Source organism: Gopherus evgoodei, chromosome 6, assembly GCF_007399415.2.
Source record: "Gopherus evgoodei ecotype Sinaloan lineage chromosome 6, rGopEvg1_v1.p, whole genome shotgun sequence".
Taxonomy (NCBI): Eukaryota; Metazoa; Chordata; order Testudines; family Testudinidae; genus Gopherus; species Gopherus evgoodei.
The window spans coordinates 8,111,990-8,131,453 of NC_044327.1; the positions used below are offsets into that span (position 1 = coordinate 8,111,990).

A 19,464-nucleotide genomic window follows, 5' to 3' on the forward strand; every position below is an offset into this window, starting at 1 on the left:
CCGTCCCCTCAACCCCGCCCCCAGAGACCCAGCTCTGCCCCCTGTACCGACCCCCCCGCCCCCCAGAGACCCAGCTCTGCCTGTTCCGTCCCCTCAACCCCGCCCCCCAGAGACCCAGCTCTGCCCCCTGTACCGACCCCCCCGCCCCCCAGAGACCCAGCACTGCCTGTTCCGTCCCCTCAACCCCGCCCCCCCAGAGACCCAGCTCTGCCTGTTCCGTCCCCTCAACCCCGCCCCCCAGAGACCCAGCTCTGCCCCCTGTACCGACCCCCCCGCCCCCCAGAGACCCAGCTCTGCCTGTTCCGTCCCCTCAACCCCGCCCCCCAGAGACCCAGCTCTGCCCCCTGTACCGACCCCCCCGCCCCCCAGAGACCCAGCTCTGCCTGTTCCGTCCCCTCAACCCCGCCCCCCCAGAGACCCAGCTCTGCCCCCTGTACCGACCCCCCCGCCCCCCAGAGACCCAGCTCTGCCTGTTCCGTCCCCTCAACCCCGCCCCCCAGAGACCCAGCTCTGCCCCCTGTACCGCCCCCCAGAGACCCAGCTCTGCCTATTCCGTCCCCTCAATCCCCGCCCCCCAGAGACCCAGCTCTGCCCCCTGTACCGCCCCCCAGAGACCCAGCTCTGCCTATTCCGTCCCCTCAACCCCGCCCCCCAGAGACCCAGCTCTGCCCCCTGTACCGCCCCCCAGAGACCCAGCTCTGCCTGTTCCGTCCCCTCAACCCCGCCCCCCAGAGACCCAGCTCTGCCCCCTGTACCGCCCCCCAGAGACCCAGCTCTGCCTATTCCGTCCCCTCAATCCCCGCCCCCCAGAGACCCAGCTCTGCCCCCGGTACCGACCCCCGCCCCTCAGACCCAGCTCTGACCGGCCCTCTCTCCCCTTCCCTTGCCCGCGCTCTCCGCCTGGCCCGCGGGGCGGTGCCGCCGCCGTTAGGGGCCGGGCTTATTTCACTCCCCACCCCACAATCCTCCCCTCTGCAGGTGGCGGCAGGAAGCGGCTCTGCCCGGTGCCCCTATGTCCGCGCCACGGCCTCAGGCGGAGGGGGAGCTGGCTGCGGCCCCGGTCCCGGCTCCGGCTCCCCGGCGGCACAGCGGGGAGCTGGGCAGCACCCAGGCCTCGCAGCGGCTCTTGGCCTATAGCGACGCGCTGCTCTCCATCATCGCCACCGTCATGGTGCGTGAGTGCGGCCGGGGCCCGCGCGGCGCCTGGAGCGACCCCCGCCCGACCCCTTAGAGCGACCCCCGGACCGACCCCTCCTCCTGCCCGCCCCCCTAGAGCAACCCCCGGCCTCCCCATCTCCTGCCTCGACCCCCCCTCTTGGAATGCCCCTGCCCCCCACCCCCCGGAGTGCTCCCCACTCCGTCCTCTCTAGGAGTGTCCCCAGCTCCACCCCCCTCTGCCCCGTCTCCCGGAGACTGTCCCGAACGCCCCCTCCGCCTCGCCCCCGAAGTGCCCTAGCACCAGCCCCTACTCCACACCCCTGGAGTGTCCCCACTAGCTGACTCCTCTGCCCCTTCTCCCAGAATGCCCCTGCCCCAAGTGCCCCCTTGGCCCCACCTCTGCAGACTACCCTCGCCCCCTTCTCTTTGCACCCACTCCCTCGCTACCCTTTGAGCCCCTATTTCCTGGAATCCTCTGCCTCACCCCCCTGGACCCTCACCCTGTTTCACTGCCCCCTCATGCTCCTACCTATCCCCACTCCACTTTGAGTCCCCCATCCCTTATCTCTCCCCGCCCCCCAACCACCTACCTTTCATCCTCTCCATTGTTCTCTAGGAAGGAGCAGCTTCAGAGCAAACCCATTTTGAATAGTGTCCTTATTTAAGCCACTGTCCAGGTGTGGCCCCAAGCTCTTCACAATGTATTACTTTTATTCCATTAGCACCCAGAGGCTGCTGTCAGGATTGGAGCCCCATTGTGCTGTTCAGATATACAGGCAGCCAGGTCTCTGCCCCAAAGTGATTACATTTTAAGGCAATAGGAATGAGGGAGAGACACCATATAAGTTACATATACATGTGTAATACAATTAGGAAAATATGTAATCTCCAGTAGCCCAAGCTTACCCAATTGGTCAATTGTCACTTGGTTGGTTCAGCTTCTTTTCAAAATCCGTGCAGGATGCTACTTAGCCAAGGTGCCCAGTATCACAGTGCTAGGGAAGACTAGACATAATGGATGATATCTGTACAGAACTTTGAAGATAAAAGCCCCGTATATATGCAAAGTGTTATCTAGCATGGTCCAGTGCAGAGGTAGGCAACCTATGGCACGCGTGCCAAAGGCGGCGCACAAGCTCATTTTCAGTGGCACTAATGCTGCCCAGGTCCTGGCCACCAGTCCGGGGACTCTACATTTTAATTTAATTTTAAATGAAGCTTCTTAAACATTTTAAAAACCTTATTTACATACAACAATAGTTTAGCTATATATTATAGACTTTATGAGACCTTCTAAAAACATTAAAATGTATTACGGGCACGCGAAACCTTAAATCAGAGTGAATAAATGAAAACTCGGCACACCGCTTCTGAAAGGTTGCCGACCCCTGATCCAGTACATAGACATCCAGTGTTCCTGGGGAAAAGCAGAGAAATTAGAATTAAAATTCTGCATGTACAGTTGTACACTGTAAAGAGATGGCAGTATTAGTCTTAGAGAAAGGGAAGTTATTGGTCAGAAACGTATACAGGGTACAGTACATGTATGTACAAAGGAGTACATTCTGATCTGGATTTGCTTCTGACTCCCAGTAAGGTTAATGGGGCAGTCTAGAGAAAAGACCAAATAGTCAATTTTACTTTTAAAAACTGTTGCTCCCATTAAATTAGAGCAACAGAGTTAAGTAAATGTCCTCTTTTCTCATTTTGTGAACTCAGACTATTGTTTTCCATTACAGTACTTCTTTAAGAGAATGGTGATTAGAAGTCACTATAATACAAATAACTTTCAACTTTTTGTATTATAGTCTTTCTGTTAGAGATGGAAAGCAACACATCAGGTCAGTTCATGGTGTTGCAATATTAATACCAGTATTGGAATTTTTAAATACTGATAGTGCTTACAGGCATTTGGATTTAAAGTGCTGTGGTATTTAGTTTTAATTAAAAAAAATCTTTGTATTAATACAAAATGTTTTACATTTACTGGAAGTAGGATTGGTTAAAATAATGACAGTGTCTAGGAAACACCTTGAATTTTAATCGCCACTTAAAAGTCTTAGACATCACATTCATTTAAAACCTTACTACTTTTAGTGAGACCAATAATGAGACTTCATTGAAACCTGAAGTATTGGAATTAAATCCAGCAACTTAAAAGTTATGCAAATGTTTTTCATATCAACAGATTCAAGTAAAAGTTGCTTTATCAAGACGAGTGAGCTTTATCCCTACTTTGCAGGAAATAAATATGTGTATTCCATCATCAGTCAGCAAATCACCCATTTTGCAAATCATTATATCATTTCACATGAACATCTTCTATCTGTCATTTTAAATATTTTTTGGTATGATGAAGCTCACTTTCTAGTAGAGTAGAATGAGAGGCTTACATATTCCACCCAATAATGTGATTTTCTTATTTCAGATTTTGCCTGTGGCCCACACAAAGATACATCCAGATCAGGTATTGTATATTTAGTATTTTGTTACATGTTTATTCTGTCTCTGTGAGTGTTAGAATGACATTGCAATTTTACTTCAAGGTTCAGGGTTTTTTTTCCAGTTAAGACGTTACAAAACCTTAAATAAAACTGAAACCAACAGTTCATTCTCTAATGGATGAACTATTGAACTGGAGCCGAAGGGACTGAAGTACTAAAGACTTGGTTTATTAGAAAAAAACATGATTGCTTCATAGATCGGTGTATTTCAAGGTCAGAAAGAACCATTAGATTATCTAGTCTGACCTTCTGTATAACACAGGCCACAGAATTTCACTTTGTTACCTCTGTATTGAGCCCAATAACTTCTCTGACTATAATATCTTCCAGAAAGACATCTAGCCTTGATTTGAAGACATTAAGAGATGGAAAATCTGCCTGTATAATGGAAGTTGAAAAATATTTTAGAAGCTATTTATTTTCCCCAAAATTATTAATCATTTTAATGGTTAATGTAATCTGTTGCCTGCACAAAATTCTCTGTTACTCACACAATCTAGGGGCACCTACCTTTATCCAGTTCCTAGGGTTCAGGTGTAACCCTGTTAATTTAGGCGCTCACCCTTACCCTTCCGTGGGCTCAAGGCATAACCTTACGCTCTGCGGGTTTGCGGGGTCTTTTACCAGTGAAAGGGCCTTACACAGTAATATCCTACTTAACCTCTATTTATGAACATTTCCAAAACAGAATGCACACACTAAACATACAATGCTCACCACTTCAAATAAGGCAGATAAACTTTCCTGATGACCAGTCAGGATCAGGTCACCTGGGGGACTCCAGTTTCTGCACGGTATGGTTGGCACGGTGTTAAAGTCTGGCAGCCGATCTTGGGGCTGTGTCCTGGAGTTGCTTCCCAAGAACTTACTTTTGGACTCCAGTTTATATAGTGAAACTTGAGTCCTGCTTAACTGTACCTTAGTCATTTTACTAAAATTTTACTAACCAATCCTAACCTATTGTAACAAAATTCTCTAACCAATCCTAGCCCACCACCTTAATTGATTTACACCTAGCAAATTAATTATTTACCAAACAGAAACAATCAAAGAATCAGATAGAGATCATACAAACAAAGAATAGAGAAGTGGGAACCATAAAGACAAAGCAATAAAGAAATGAGGATTTCACAACTGCAACTATAGATAAGTGATAGCATCCTGTCTGGCAAGCAATCAAACTAAGTTTTCTTTAACCATCTTCAGATCTGTTTCTTTATCTGGTGATGGTGGGTGTTATTAGGACAGGATCGCCTTCTTAACAGCCCGATATTACATTGTTTTAATGTAATTTAGATGGAATATGAGGATGTGGCTTTTTGCTGCTTAGTTCATGGCTGCTGTCCTCCTAATGTGGCTGCAGACAAAGGCCTTAGGCCTTACAATATGGCTACAGGAAAAGGCCTTATCCTTACAAATCAAAATAATTTCAAAAGAAATAGGAGAGGCTAAAGAAAATACAATACTAACGTGGTAAATTTAGTTAAATATATACCAAAGACACATGGTTTAAAAAAAGTAGGAAATCGAGGACATTCAGTATTGGACTATTTAGGTAGCACATATGAAGGTTCATAGAAATGTCTTCATTTCTGTGCTCTTTAGTTGCGGATATAAACTTCCACCTAAGCCACTCTGTATAGCATATTGTCTTATTCTGGGGGTGGTGGTGTAACTCTTTCATACAAACATTTATTTCCAGGCACAGTACTTAATACCAGGAGTAGTCCTGCTGAAATCATTGGCAAGTTTCATAGCACGAAGCCTTAAAATCTAGTAGTAAGCGCTTGGGGGACTGAACCTTAGTATAGTTCAAAATAGGGCACCAAATTAGTATTGTCCCTCGTTTTCCCTGTAGAGAGCAGGCAGGGAGTATTGCCCATGATTATAGTGTGAAAAGCTTTCCCTGGTGGAGTTACTTCTATTGAGCTAGAATAGATTCATAGACTTAAGGTTAGAAGGGACCATTATGGTCATCTAGTCTGACCTCCTGCAGAATGCAGGCCACAGAATCTCACCCACCCACTCCTGTAACAAACCCTTAACCTACGTCTGAGTTATTGAAGTCCTCAAATCGTGGTTTAAAGACCTCAAGGTGCAGAGAATCCTTCAGCAAGTGACCCATGCCCCACGCTGCAGAGGAAGGCGAAAAACCTCCAGGGCTTCTGCCAATCTTCCCTGGAGGAAAATTCCTTCCCAACCCCAAATATGGCGATCAGCTAAACCCTGAGCATGTGGGCAAGACTCACCAGCCAGCACCTAGGAAAGAGTTCTCTGTAGTAACTCAGATCACATCCCATCCAATATCCCATCACAGACCATTGGGCATAATTACCTGCTAATAATCAAAGATCAGTTAATTGCCAAAATTAGGCTATCCCATCATACCAGCCCCTCCATAAACTTATCAAGCTTAGTCTTGAAACCAGCTATGTCTTTTGCCCCCATTCCTTCCCCTGGAAGGCTGTTCCAGAACTTCTCTTCTCTAATGGTTAGAAACCTTCGTCTAATTTCAAGTCTAAACTTCCTAGTGTCCAGTTTATATCCATTTGTTCTTGTGTCCGCATTGGTACTAAGCTTAAATAATTATTCTCCCTCCCTAATATTTATTCCTCTGATATATTTATAAAGAGCAATCATATCTCCCCTTAGCCGCCTTTTGGTTAGGCTAAACAAGCCAAGCTCTTTCAGGCTCCTTTCATAAGACAGATTTTCCATTCCTCGGATCATCCTAGTAGCCCTTCTCTGTACCTGTTCCAGTTTGAATTCATCCTTCTTAAACACGGGAGACCAGAACTGCATACAGTATTTCAGATGTGGTCTCACCAGTGCCTTGTATAATGGTACTAATACCTCCTTATCTTTACTGGAAATACCTCACCTAATGCATCCTAAAATCGCATTAGCTTTTTTAACAGCCATATCACATTGGTGGCTCATAGTCATCGTGCGATCAACCACTATTCCAAGGTCTTTCTCCTTCTCTGTTACTTCCAACTGATGTGTCCCCAATTTATAACTAAAATTCTTATTATTAATCCCTAAATGCATGACCTTGCACTTTTCCCTATTAAATTTCATCCTATTACTATTACTCCAGTTTACAAGGTCATCCAGATCTTCCTGTATGATATCCTGGTCCTTCTCTGTGTTAGCAATACCTCCCAGCTTTGTGTCATCCGCAAACTTTATTAGCACATTCCCGCTTTTTGTACCAAGGTCAGTAATAAAAAGATTAAATAAGATTGGTCCCCAAAACCGATCCCTGAGGAACTCCACTAATTTCCTTCCAGCCTGACAGTTCACCTTTCAGTATGACCCATTGTAGTCTCCCCTTGAACTAGTTCCTTATCCACCTTTCAATTGTCATATTGATCCCCATCTTGTCCAATTTAACTATTAATTCCTCATGTGGAACTGTATCAAATGCTTTACTGAAATCGAGGTAAATTAGATCCCCTGTGTTTCCTTTGTCTAAAAAATCTGTTATCTTTTCAAAGAAGGAGATCAGGTTGGTTTGGCACGATCTACCTTTTATAAAACCATGTTGTATTTTGTCCCAATTACCGTTGACCTCAATGTCCTTAACTACTTTCTCCTTCAAAATTTTTTCTAAGACCTTGCATACTACAGATGTTAAACAGGCCTATAGTTACTCGGATCACTTTTTTCCCCCTTTCTTAAAAATAGGAATGATGTTAGCAATTCTCCAGTCGTATGGTACAACCCCTGAGTTTACGGATTCATTAAAAATTCTTGCTAATGGGCTTGCAATTTCATGTGCCAGTTCCTTTAATATTCTTGGATGAAGATTATCTGGGCCCTCTGATTTCGTCCCATTAAGATGTTCGAGTTTGGCTTCTACCTCAGATGTGGTAATATCTACCTCCATATCCTCATTCCCATTTGTCATCCTACCATTATCCCTAAGCTCCTCATTAGCCTCATTAAAGACTGAGGCAAAGTATTTGTTTAGATATTGGGCCATGCCTAGATTATCCTTAACCTCCATTCCATCCTCAGTGTTTAGTGGTCCCACTTCTTTCTTTCTTTCTTTTCTTCTTATTTATATGGCTATAGGATCTTTTACTATTGGTTTTAATTCCCTTTGCAAGGTCCAACTCTATGTGGCTTTTAGCCTTTCTCACTTTATCCCCATGTGTTTTAACCTCAATAAGGTAGCTTTCCTTGCTAATACGAGGATCTGTATTTCAAAATGCATGCTCTTCCATGTTTTGCTAATGGAGACATCTATAAAAAGAACCCCCTATCCTTTAAATACATGTGCAACTTCACTTGTGATTAGTCCCATTAATATCAGTGTGACCTGTCGCATGAGCAGAGTTATGTATCTGCATGAGTGTTGGTAGGATAAGGTGCTTAGTATGAAAAGCATATTAATTGCAGAATATCTAAGGACTGCAGTTAGCAAATAGTCTAGGCACACATCCTTTAGTAATACTTTTTGAGATGAAATAATTTCTATCCAGTAGGCTTATACTTTTCACCATACGATATCACCAGTTATCGCCAATGTTGGTTGTACAAAATTGGCAGTTAATATCCCCCTTTTGTACAAATCTGTTTTTGGGATGAAACAAGTTATGACAGCAAAACAAAGTTGAGCTTAACATTTATTAAGTGATATCTTGAGTTAGATCTTTCTTTAGTCTGCAGTTAGATCAATGCAAGCAGACCCGTGTGTCTACACTGAGCTTTAAGCCAAGAGATAGGTTCTCTGAGATAAGTTAATGCAAGTAGATTGGTACCTAACCATTAGATGCCGAGTCAGAAAAAAACTTTAGGCTAAATTTAAATAATTATCGATGTAAAGATGATTTTTCAGATAAGAGATTCACTCTGAAGTCATATATTCATTAAGAAGATCTGCAAGATGTATTTGCATTAAAGAGGTCAACTCTGTTCTTTCCATGTAAGTTGAGATAATTTAATGGAAGGGATTCTGACACTGACGTCCCAAGGTAAAGTGCATTGCCTGTCACAGAGATTGATTTTGTACCCGTTGAGCTCAGTGGTAGGGTTGCCATTGAATTCGTCGTGTTAGGCCCATTATTACAGGGCCATTGAAGAGAGAGCACATGACAGGGCAGCTTACGTGTCAAAGGGTATTTTGTTTGCTGGAGGTGTTAGTAAAGCTAGCTATGGAACTTGCCACTTAAAACAAAGAGAAAGAATACAAGTGTATGTTTATCAAAAGGATGTGTTAAAGACATTAAATTATGAAAAATAATGGGAATGCAGAGTAATAGAATAGGATAGCTACTAATGCAGAAAAAATGGACTCAGGCTTAATCAATAGAAGCACATGTACAAGTGGCTGGAAAGGAAATACTGCAACTGTAAAGCTTTAAAATTCCCAAGGGATAAGTCTCGTCCCCTCCCCCAGGAGGGTACTATCCTTCAAGACAGGAAGAATTTTAAGGCTCCAGGATTGCAGAAGTCAGCTATAGATCAACAGGCCCAAATTCCTCTCCTTCGGTGATGTGAATATCAATAAACTATTAAGTCATCGGAGTTCTGCCAGATTTACAGAATTGTAACTAAGAGCAATATTTGACCATAAGTGTAAGTAGAAGGAAACCAAGTTTTAGTTTTTTGGGGAAGTGGAGATATAGCTGCTAAATCAGTTCTTGGACTTGGAATACTAGGGTTTAGGTGGTTGTTTAACATTTTTTTGGTTTAGAAAATGATTTGCCCTTACATCAAATGGTCTGGTCTTCTGTTCTCCTGTACAGGACAATGAGTAAATGAAGCCTAGCAATTCAGGTTGTAAAGATGTATTTAGTATTCTTTTGTGTTTAGATTAGAGAGCTCAAATTTAAACCATAATGAAAACAGACCTTCTGGATAGATCTGTGTAGTGTCATCATCATCAAGCTTTTATAGCAAGGACCACATTTTAATAAAGATTTGTCTTATGGCACTTCCCCTCCCACTCAGCCACACTATATTCCTTAGGCAACTGTAGCAAATTACTTCTATTGAAGATGCATTAAATAACTTAACTGGCTAAATATATGTTAACAGTAGGAAATAAGGGTAAAGGAACCAGCAGTACATGACCAGCAGGTTCTGGGGTCCTCATTTGACAGTTTGGGGGCCTCTGGCCTCTTGCATCCCTGTCTTATCTTCCTTCATGTACTGGAATCAAGTCACTGAAAGGAAACATGTCTGAGGCTTCTGAAGAATGCCTGACCCAAATTCCAGCTTTGGGAAGTTTTGAATAGGGACGTTTGCTGGACAAGGCTTCTCAGAAATACAGTGTCATTCACAGTGACCAGAGGAATCATCGTCTAGTGAATCAGATATTAGGCTGGAAGTCAGGACACCTAGAACCTATTCTCAGTTCTGTTACTGCCCGTGGGCAAGTTACTCCACCTCCATGCCTGTCTCCTTTCCTACCCTTTATCTCCTCAATTTAGACTGTAACTCTGCCAGAGACTGTCTCACTATGTCTCCATACAGTGCCTAGTGTATGGACACCATAAGGATTGCTGAAATAATTATGGCAGTATGTGAAGTTGAAGGGCCTGCAGTAGTTAAGAAATTGGTGGATGTAAGGATCAATCCATATCTTTTCACACAATATCACAGACATCATGATGATATAGCAGCAAGTTGAGTGACAAGTCGTTGCCACGCAGAGCTTGTGTTCCAAGTTAGACACACAGTTTATAACAGCAGAGAGATGATTATCAGTATGTATCCATCCTATTAGTTATCTTTCTTCATCATCATCATCATCATCATCATGTTCCTATTATGCCACTGGCGTTTAGGGCAGTGATGAAGCTCCTCCACTCCTGTCTGTTTCTGGCAAGTTTTTCAATGGTTCCCCAGCTGTGCCCCAGGTTTTTCAGCTTGCCTTCCACAGCTCTTCACCATGTTGTTCTTGGGCGGCCTTGTTTTCGCTTGCCTTCAGGTGTCCATCTTATTGCTACTCTGGTGATGGAATCAGTTTCCATCTGAAGCACATGACCGATCCATCTCCAACGCTTCCTGGCAATGATGGTGCTCAGATCCTCTCGGCTGCACTATGTCAATAGATCTTGGTTTGAGATTGTTCTGGGTCAAAAAATATGGAGGATTTTCCTGAGGCAGGTTGTATGGAATGAAGACAGTTTGGACATGTCATATTTTCTCGTTCCCCAGCATTCTGCACTATAAAGTAGTGTTGAAAGTACACAGCTCTGGTAAATCTTGAGTTTGGTTTTGTGTTGTGTTTTTTGATGATTTCCAGATGGTTATCTTTCAGAGATTTTAAAAAAAGCTAATCCTATAAATTAAAATATTGTAGCAGCGTCCAGAATGACAGGTTAGATGTCAGTAAAACAAACCATTCCTATAGCTCTTAACCATTTTACTGCACTCAGAAACTGTAATCTAAGTAATCCCCAAAACCTTAATGATATTTTCAGTTCAGCTAACGAATATGTTTAATTAAATCAGTGTAGGATCATCCTAGCACAGGTAATAAAACCAGGCTCTTGTATAGCACTTTTCACCAGCAAACTCAAAGTGCTTTATGAAGAGAATTATCATTGTCCCCCTTTCATAGATGTGGAAATGGAGGAACAGATAGGTGTAGTAATTTATGAAGGATACACAATAGGCCGGCCTGATTAATAGTTATGCTTATTTCACTGTGAACATAAGTGATTGTCTTCCCCCTTAAAAGTGAGCAGTACCAAAACCCTAGGCGTTTGTTTAGCAATGGTTCCTATTTTTATTTGGCATACCACAGCCTGGCACATCTTATGCAGGCATCTAGGTAATTGGAGCAAATATTCTAGAAGGCTTACAAGTGTCTGATAAGCTCAGTACTCTGTTTTGTGGTACTGTATGGATGATAAATCAGAAAATGGAAATGGTTGGAAGAAATCTATATTTTAGCAGGCAAGACATTCTCAGAAATTTATTCTGCACTGTGAAACTATGACCTGTTTACAGATATTGCTAGCAATTGTAGAGTAACATTCCTCACTTCTATATTTTGCAGTTATGTGCTTTTTCTATTAATAACACTGTATTTTATTTCAGAAACTAGGTGAAAGTGTTCAACAGCTTCTACTAACGAAAATTGCAGTCTACCTGATGACTTTTTTAATAGTAACAGTGGCTTGGACAGCACATGTGAGGTATGAAAAGGGGGAACATGTTTTTGTTGAATTCTTTCTAGGAAGCTAAAGCAAAATTAGTTTAGTGGAAGTGAGTAACCAGAGATGCTATGTCACGTTTTTCTGGAAATTTGTCCTGAGAGTCCTGATAGAAAGAATGTTTTGATTATAGCCAAAGAGGATTAAAATATCTGATATTAAGCCATCTTTTTGTAATGGTTTTTAAAGCTACAGAAAACATAAGAGATGTTAGGGAAATTTCTTTTTAGATAATATTGGCAGAAGGTACAAAAATTCCTTGTACAGTATCACCAGCAGGTCTGACCCACCACAGTAGCAGCAAAGTAAAGGAAAATAAATACTGTATCTTTAAAGTCAAGCTATTTTAGGTTTGTAGACTGTAAAATAGATGAGCTGTTCCATTAAGAATATAATTTCTAACGTATATAGTTAGAGGAATTCAAACAGCAGAATTGGTCTAGAGCTTACGTTTGTCCTTTCCAATGCATACGACATCACTTCTCTCCCCCACAGCATATTCTTTAAAACTGAGTGAGAGATTGGTGAAGCTGCATTTTACAGGGAGTACAGACTGTGCCCCTTCCCAGCATGCTTTGTTAAAAGGAAATTGACAAGGAAGCCTTTCCCTTGTCTTCTTTTCTTCTCTCTTCCACTCCAACCATCTGAGCTTCTTTTCTAATTGAGGGCAGGTTAGCTGGAGTTTATTTCCCAATTTGTCTAAACAAAACCAGTGTTCTTTGATTTGGCACTGCTCAGGATAAGGAACCATAACCCACTCTTCCCTCCCCTTCCGCCCCCCAAAGGCTTGAACAGATTGGGAGGGGAATATGATTACACTTTGTCCTATTTTTCCCTGAGGCTTTCCCCTAATTTCTCAGTGATGTACTGTAAATATGTACAGTAACTAGGTAGTAGTGAAAATAACTTGATTCAACTGCTTGTTTTTCTAGTGATATTAGCTTAGTGAAATAGCTGCAGTTTGTCTTACCTGAGGCTTTGATACCATCGTAAATGGCACTTTTTGAATGCGTATAAAAAGTAAAGCTTATTACTAAACCTCTTTAAATTATCATCTTTTAGGAAGGCTACAAAATTAATACTATGTGGGTGAAGAAAACATGGGTTGAATAAATATCTAATTTCTCAAATTATGAGATGCTAAAATCTTCCCTTTCAAATAGAGAAACTTCACAAGATTTGATTTCCTATAGCTCATCTGCAATACTTTGCCTGTAAAATGACTACAGCTACAGAATGCTTGGTTCGACATTTTTTCCAATGCCATATCTTTATTTAAACCAACCATTTCAATCTCGTCATGATGAATGGATGCAAGGGCTTGGAACAAATTTTGAAAGAGAAAATAGTTAAGGACATAGAAGTGGATGGTAATTGGGATAAAATACAAAATAATTTTACAAGAGGTGGATTGTGCCAAACCAACCTGATCTCCTTTTTTGAGAAGATAACTTATTTTTTAGACAAAGGAAATGCGGTAGATCTAATCTTCCTTATTTCAGTAAATCATTTGATACAGTTCCACATGAGAAATTATTAGTTAAATTGCAGAATATGGGGATTAATACGAGAATTAAAAGGTGGTTGAGGTGCTGGTTAAAAGGGAGACTACAATGAGTAATACTGAAAGGTGAGCTGTCAAACTGGAGGGAGTCTACTAGTGGAGTTCCTCAGGAATCCGTCTTGGAACCAGTCTTATTTAACATTTTTGTTACTGACCTTGGCGCACAAAGTGGGATTGTGCTAGTAAAATGTGTGGATTACATAAATTTGGGAGGTATTGCCCGTATGGAGGAGGACCTGAATATAATATAATAAGTTTTGGATGACTTTGAAAACTGAAGTAATAGAAATGGGATGGAATTTTATAGTTCAAAGAGCAAGGTCATGCACTTAGGGACTAACAAGAAGAATTTTTGCTATAAGCTGGAAATTTATCAGCTGGAAACAATAGAGGAGGAGAAAGGCCTGAGCGTATTGGTTAATCACAGGATGACTGAGCTGCCACTGTGATGCAGCTGTGAAAAAGGATTATGCAGTCCTAGGACACATCAGGCGAGGTATTTCCAGTAGAGACAGATAAGTGTTAGTACCATTATATCAGGCTCTGGTGAGACCTCATCTGAAATGTTTTGGGCAATTTTGGTCTCCCATGTTTAAGAAAGATGAATTCAAACTGGAACAGGTACAGAGAAGGGGTACTAGGATGATCAGAGGAATAGAGAACCTATCTTATGGGAGGAGACTTAAGGGACTTGGCTTGTTTAGCTTAACCAAATGAGGGCTGACGGAAGATATGATTGCTCTCTGTAAATACATCAGAGAGGGAGAGGAGTTGTTTCAGTTAAGGGCCAATGCTGGTACAAGAACAAATGGCTATAAACTGGCCATCAACAAATTTACGCTTGAAATTAGATAAATATTTCTAACCATCAGAGGAGTGAAGTTCTGGAACAGCCTTCCAAAGGGAACAGTGGGGGCAAAAAACCTAACTGGTTTCAAGACTGAGTTTTATGGAGGGGATGGTATGGTCTGATGAGGTTGCCTACTGTAGCATGTGGCCCATCCGCTAGTAGCAAAAATCCCCAACAGCCAGAGATGGGACACGAGATGGGGAGGTCTCTGGGTTACTGCAGTGAATTCTTTCCCAGGTGTCTGGCTGATGGGTCTCACCCACATGCTCAGGGTCTAAATTATCACAGTATTTGGGGTCCAGAAGGAATTTTCCCCCAGGTCAGACTGGTAGAGACCTCGATTTTTTTGTGTGTGGCATTTCTCTGCAGCATGGGGCATGGGTCACCTGCTGATATGAACTAGAATAAATGGTGGATTCTCTGACACTGGAAGTCTTTAAATCATCATTTGAGGACTTCAGTAGCTCAGCTAGAGGTTAGGAGTCTGTTACAGGAGTGGGGCTGTAGCCTGCAATGAGCAGGAGTCAGACTAGGTGACCATGATGGTCCCTTCTGGCCTTTGTCTATGAGTCTGTAGTGTTTTCTTTAACTCTTTTTTCTGGGTATTGAATTAATGACTGCCTTGACTGAATGTTTTAAACAGATGAACATAGTTTTAAGCTTGAGCTTGGGCAGTAGTTCTACATGCAGAGAGGAAGGGAAGGTAAGACAAGAGGAAAGGAAAAAGGGTAGAGAGGAAAGGAGATTGAAGGAGAGACCCTCTCCTAGTTTGGAGGAGCACTGGCATTGTCTGCTAGGGAGAGGGAAATGAACTTGAGAGTCCTGTCTGTGAGCACAGAAGAGCACCAGCAGAGGTTGTAGGTGGGCGAGAAGTAACTTATCCCTTTGAGCTGTATGCTTAGCTTTCCTTGTGGTGATCATGTACGTGCAGTAGTCATGTCAGTGACCTAGTGTCCAGCTATCTTTTTAAGATTGTTGTAAGCAAAGCATACCGTCCACCTTTGTGTAAACTGTGCTGGCTAAAAGCTTTTTTTTCAGCATCTGCCTTTCATAGCGACCTCAGATTGTGACATGTTGTGACGTTATTGATATAATCTGGGACCATATAGAACATGGTTGCAACCAAGGTCCTGTAGTGGCACCAAATCATAGGTAAAGGGAATCATATAAGGTGTCTAAGACAAAGTTATGGGTTGCTGGTTGTGATTATGCTGTCTATATGTATGTATCATTTTGTAGTTGAAGTTATGAGTATTGCCTCTATACTGTCGGTATTTCAAATATGTGCTGTGCTTCTGGGAAACATCCCAGACAAGTTGGTGTTAGCTCTGCCTAGCCTGCTTGATGGCCCATTAAGGACCATCAGCTACACAACTGATCCATTGAGAGAAGGCAAATACGCCTTGTAACTCAGCAAAGTATGCGGGGACTTACCCATGTGATTCCAGACTCCATTTTGCTGTAATTTTCCACAGTAAGAACAAAGAAGTGTTCTTACACCTGGAAAAAGCCTATAAAAGGCTAATGCCTCATCTCCATCTGGTCTTCAATCGTACTTCTTACCTCTGGAGGGACTTTGCTACAAACCAAAGCTCTGAACAAAGGACTGAATGACCCATTCCAGCGGGTGATGTACTCCAGAGACTTGATTTGAACCTGCAGTTTACTTCATCACTGCTACAAGCCTGAACTAAGAACTTTGCCATTACTGTATGTAGTTGATTTCATTTAACCAATTCTCTCTATCATCTCTATCTTTTTCCTTGTATGAATAAACCCTTAGATTTTAGATTCTAAAGGGTTGGCAACAATGAGATTTGTGGGTAAGTTCTGATTTGTATATTGACCTGGATCTGGGGCTTGATTCTTTGGGATAGAGAGAACCTTTTTCTTTTATTGGGGTGTTGGTTTTCATAACCATTCATCCCTAGGACGAGTGGCGCTGGTGGTGATACAGGGAGACTGGAATGTCTAAGGAAATTGCTTGTGTGACTTATGGCTAGCCAGCGGGGTGAAACCAAAGTCCTCTTTGATTGGCTGGTTTGGTTTGCCTTAGAAGTGGAAAAACCCCAGCCTTGGGCTGTAACTGCCCTGTTTAAGCAATTGGTCCTGAATTGGCACTCTCAGTTGGGTCCCACCAGAACCGCATTGTCACAGTGCCATAGTCATGCTAGGATCCACAGAACCAGGTCAATTAAGCTTTGGGTCAAACCCCACACTATCCAAATTTGGGATTGAGAGTTTGGTTGGTTAAAGATCAGTGACTATGAGCCAGAAAGCATCAGCAAAAGCAATGAAACTGCAAGCCCTGATGGACAGCTTGCAATTTGAATATGAACAAAAAACTAGCAGAAATTCAAATGAAAGCGAAGCAAGCCTTGTCCCAGCTGGAGGAAGAGGCTGCTGAGAGAGAGAAAGAGGCTGCTAAGAGAAAGAAGGAGGCGGAGGACAGAGAGAAAGTAGCTGCTAAGAGAAAAGAAAAAGCAGGTAAGGAGCTTCTGGCTGCTGAGAAGGAGACGGCTAGACTCCAGTTCCAAGTCAAAAAAGCAATGGAAGAACAGCAGAAACTGTATCCTCTTGAAAATCCAGTTTATAACTATGTTGATATGTGGTATTACTATGGGCAGTTTTCTGTGTTTAGCCAGTTTTACTATGGCCATGGAGAGGGGGATTCTCCTGGTGGGTAATAGCTGTTTGTCTGTGCAAGAAAGCAGTGTGTCTGTGAATGGAGTTTCTGAATGTCTGTCTAATGTCTCAGAAGTGAATCTGAAGTTAAATCAAGAGCAGAAAGATCTCATTGGTGAGGAAAATGTTTCTCAGGAGCAGATTCAAGTGGATGGCCAAGTGGAAGCCCAAACTGAGGAAGGAAAAAGAGATGAAAGCTAGAATTGGTTAAATGAAATCAACTACATACAGTAATGGCAAAGTTCTTAGTTCAGGCTTGTAGCAGTGATGGAGTAAACTGCAAGTTCAAATCAAGTCTCTGGAGTACATCCCCCGCTGGGATGGGTCATCAGTCCTTTGTTCAGAGCTTCAGTTTGTAGCAAAGTCCCTCCAGAGGTAAGAAGTGCGATTGAAGACAAGATGGAGATGAGGCATCAGCCTTTTATAGGCTTTTTCCAGGTGTAAAAACACTTCTTTGTTCTTACTGTGGAAAATTACAGCAAAATGGAGTCTGGAGTCACATGGGCAAGTCTCTGCATACTTTGCTGAGTTACAAGGTGTATCTGCCATCTCTCCATGGGTCAGTTGTATAGCTGATGGTCCTTAATGAGCCATCAAGCAGGCTAGGCAGAGCTAACACCAACTTGTCTGGGATGTTTCCCAGAAGCGCAACACAAATTTGAAATACATACAGTATAGAGGCAATACTCATAACTTCAACTACAAGATGATACATACATATAGACAGCATAATCATAACCAGCAACCCATAACCTGGTCTTAGACACCTTATATGACCCCCTTTACCTACAATTTGGTGCCACTGCAGGACCTTGGTTGCAACCATGTTCTATATGGTCCCAGATTATATCAATAACGTTACACATGTCTCTGGAGGACCAGTGGTGATATAGCCTTTCTTGCCTCTGGTGTGACAAATTAACTCCTTAAAGTTGTCAAAGGACCTTTTGTTTATATTAATGGGGGCCCTGATCCTTGAAAGATTTAAGCAAATGCATAACTTCACACACATGGGTAGCCACAATGATTGCAGTTGACTATTCCTGTGAATAAAATTAGGCATGTGCATAAATCGTTGCAGTTGTGGAGTCCAAAAGAAGTCTCCTTTGAAGTTAGGAAACGGACAGATGCCTTCTTCATTCCCCTGAGGGGGAGGGAACATTAAATTGCTTTCTGTGGCGCTAATGATTCTAGGTAACACCTCTTGGAGCAGACTGCATTAAGATGAACGTGATTTGTTGGGGAAGAATCAACATGGCTTTTGTAAAGGGAAATCATGCCTCACCAATCTGCTAGAATTCTCTGAGGGGGTTAACAAGCATGTGAACAAGGGTGATCCAGTGGATATAGTGTACTTAGATTTTCAGAAAGTCTTTGACAAGGTCCCTCACCAAAGGCTTACCAAAGTAAGCAGTCATGGTATAAGAGGGAAGGTCCTCTCATGGATCAGTAACTGCTTAAAAGACAGAAAACAAAGGGTAGGGATAAATGGTCAGGTTTGAGAGTGTAGAGAGGTAAATAGTGGTGTCCCCCAAGGATCTGTACTGGGACCAGTGCTATTCAATATATTAATAAATTATCTGAAAAAAGGGTAAATGGTGAGGTGGCAAAATTTGCAGATGATGCAAAACTACTCAAGATAATTAAGTCCAAAGCAAACTGCGAAGAGTTACAAAGTGATCTAACAAAACTGATTGGGCAACAAAATGGCAAATGAAAGTCAATGTTGATAAATACAAAGTCATGCACGCTGGAAAACACAATCCTGACTGTATCTACAAAACGATGGAATCTAAATTAGCTGTTACAGTTCTCTGAAAACATCTGCACAATGTCTAGTGGCAGTCAAAAAAGCTAACGATATTAGGAACCATTGAGAAGGTAATAGATAGTAAGACACAAAATGTCATAATGCCTCTATATAAATCCATAGTATACCCACAGCTTGACTACTGCCTGCTGTTCTGGTCACGCCATCTCAAAAACGATATATTAGAATTGGAAAAGGGCAACAAAAATGATTAAGTTATGGAACAGCTTCCATATGAGGAGAGATTAAAAAGACTGGGACTTTACAGCTTGGAAAAGAGAAGACTAAGGGGGGATATGATAGAGATCTATAAAATGTTGGTGACTGACTTCTCCAGGGTGCAAACTGGAACTGGGGTACCGCTGAGCCCTGTCTCAGCAGCCTAGGTTCCCTCCCACACTGTGATGCTATGACAAGCCACAGACCCCTCTTGGTCCTGCACTCGCGCAAACATTTACACAGGCAGGGACATACCCAGCTGCAGTTACATGAATGCCTTTGCCAGTCACTCATGAACCAACAATAGAGAGGCTTCAGCCCCCAGCCTAGGACCCCAAAGCTGTACCATCTTATCCTGATCAGAAGCCTGACCAGTGTAAGTTATTACCCAGTCCGCCTCTCCCTCATCTTGTAGAGGACAACGCACCAGCCCCTGTTCCTGAGCAGATTTCCCTTTGCACTTCAAAGAACACACTGTTTTAGGTAGAAAATATAAA

General features: G+C 42.6%; 1 protein-coding gene across 2 annotated transcripts in view; it reads left to right on the top strand.

Moving 5' to 3' along the window:
• The first annotated feature begins 957 nt into the window (after nt 1-957).
• TMEM175 (transmembrane protein 175) overlaps nt 958-19,464 on the top strand; it is a 47,387-nt gene continuing 28,880 nt past the window's right edge. The window contains exons 1-3 of one of the 2 annotated variants that reach the window (XM_030566154.1): nt 958-1,171; nt 3,587-3,625; nt 11,724-11,821. In XM_030566154.1, the coding sequence (XP_030422014.1) occupies nt 1,013-1,171; nt 3,587-3,625; nt 11,724-11,821 (296 nt within the window). In that variant the 5' untranslated portion in view covers nt 958-1,012. Of the gene's footprint in view, nt 1,172-3,586; nt 3,626-11,723; nt 11,822-19,464 lie in introns of those variants that run through there. The other variant, XM_030566155.1, reaches the window with a different exon arrangement.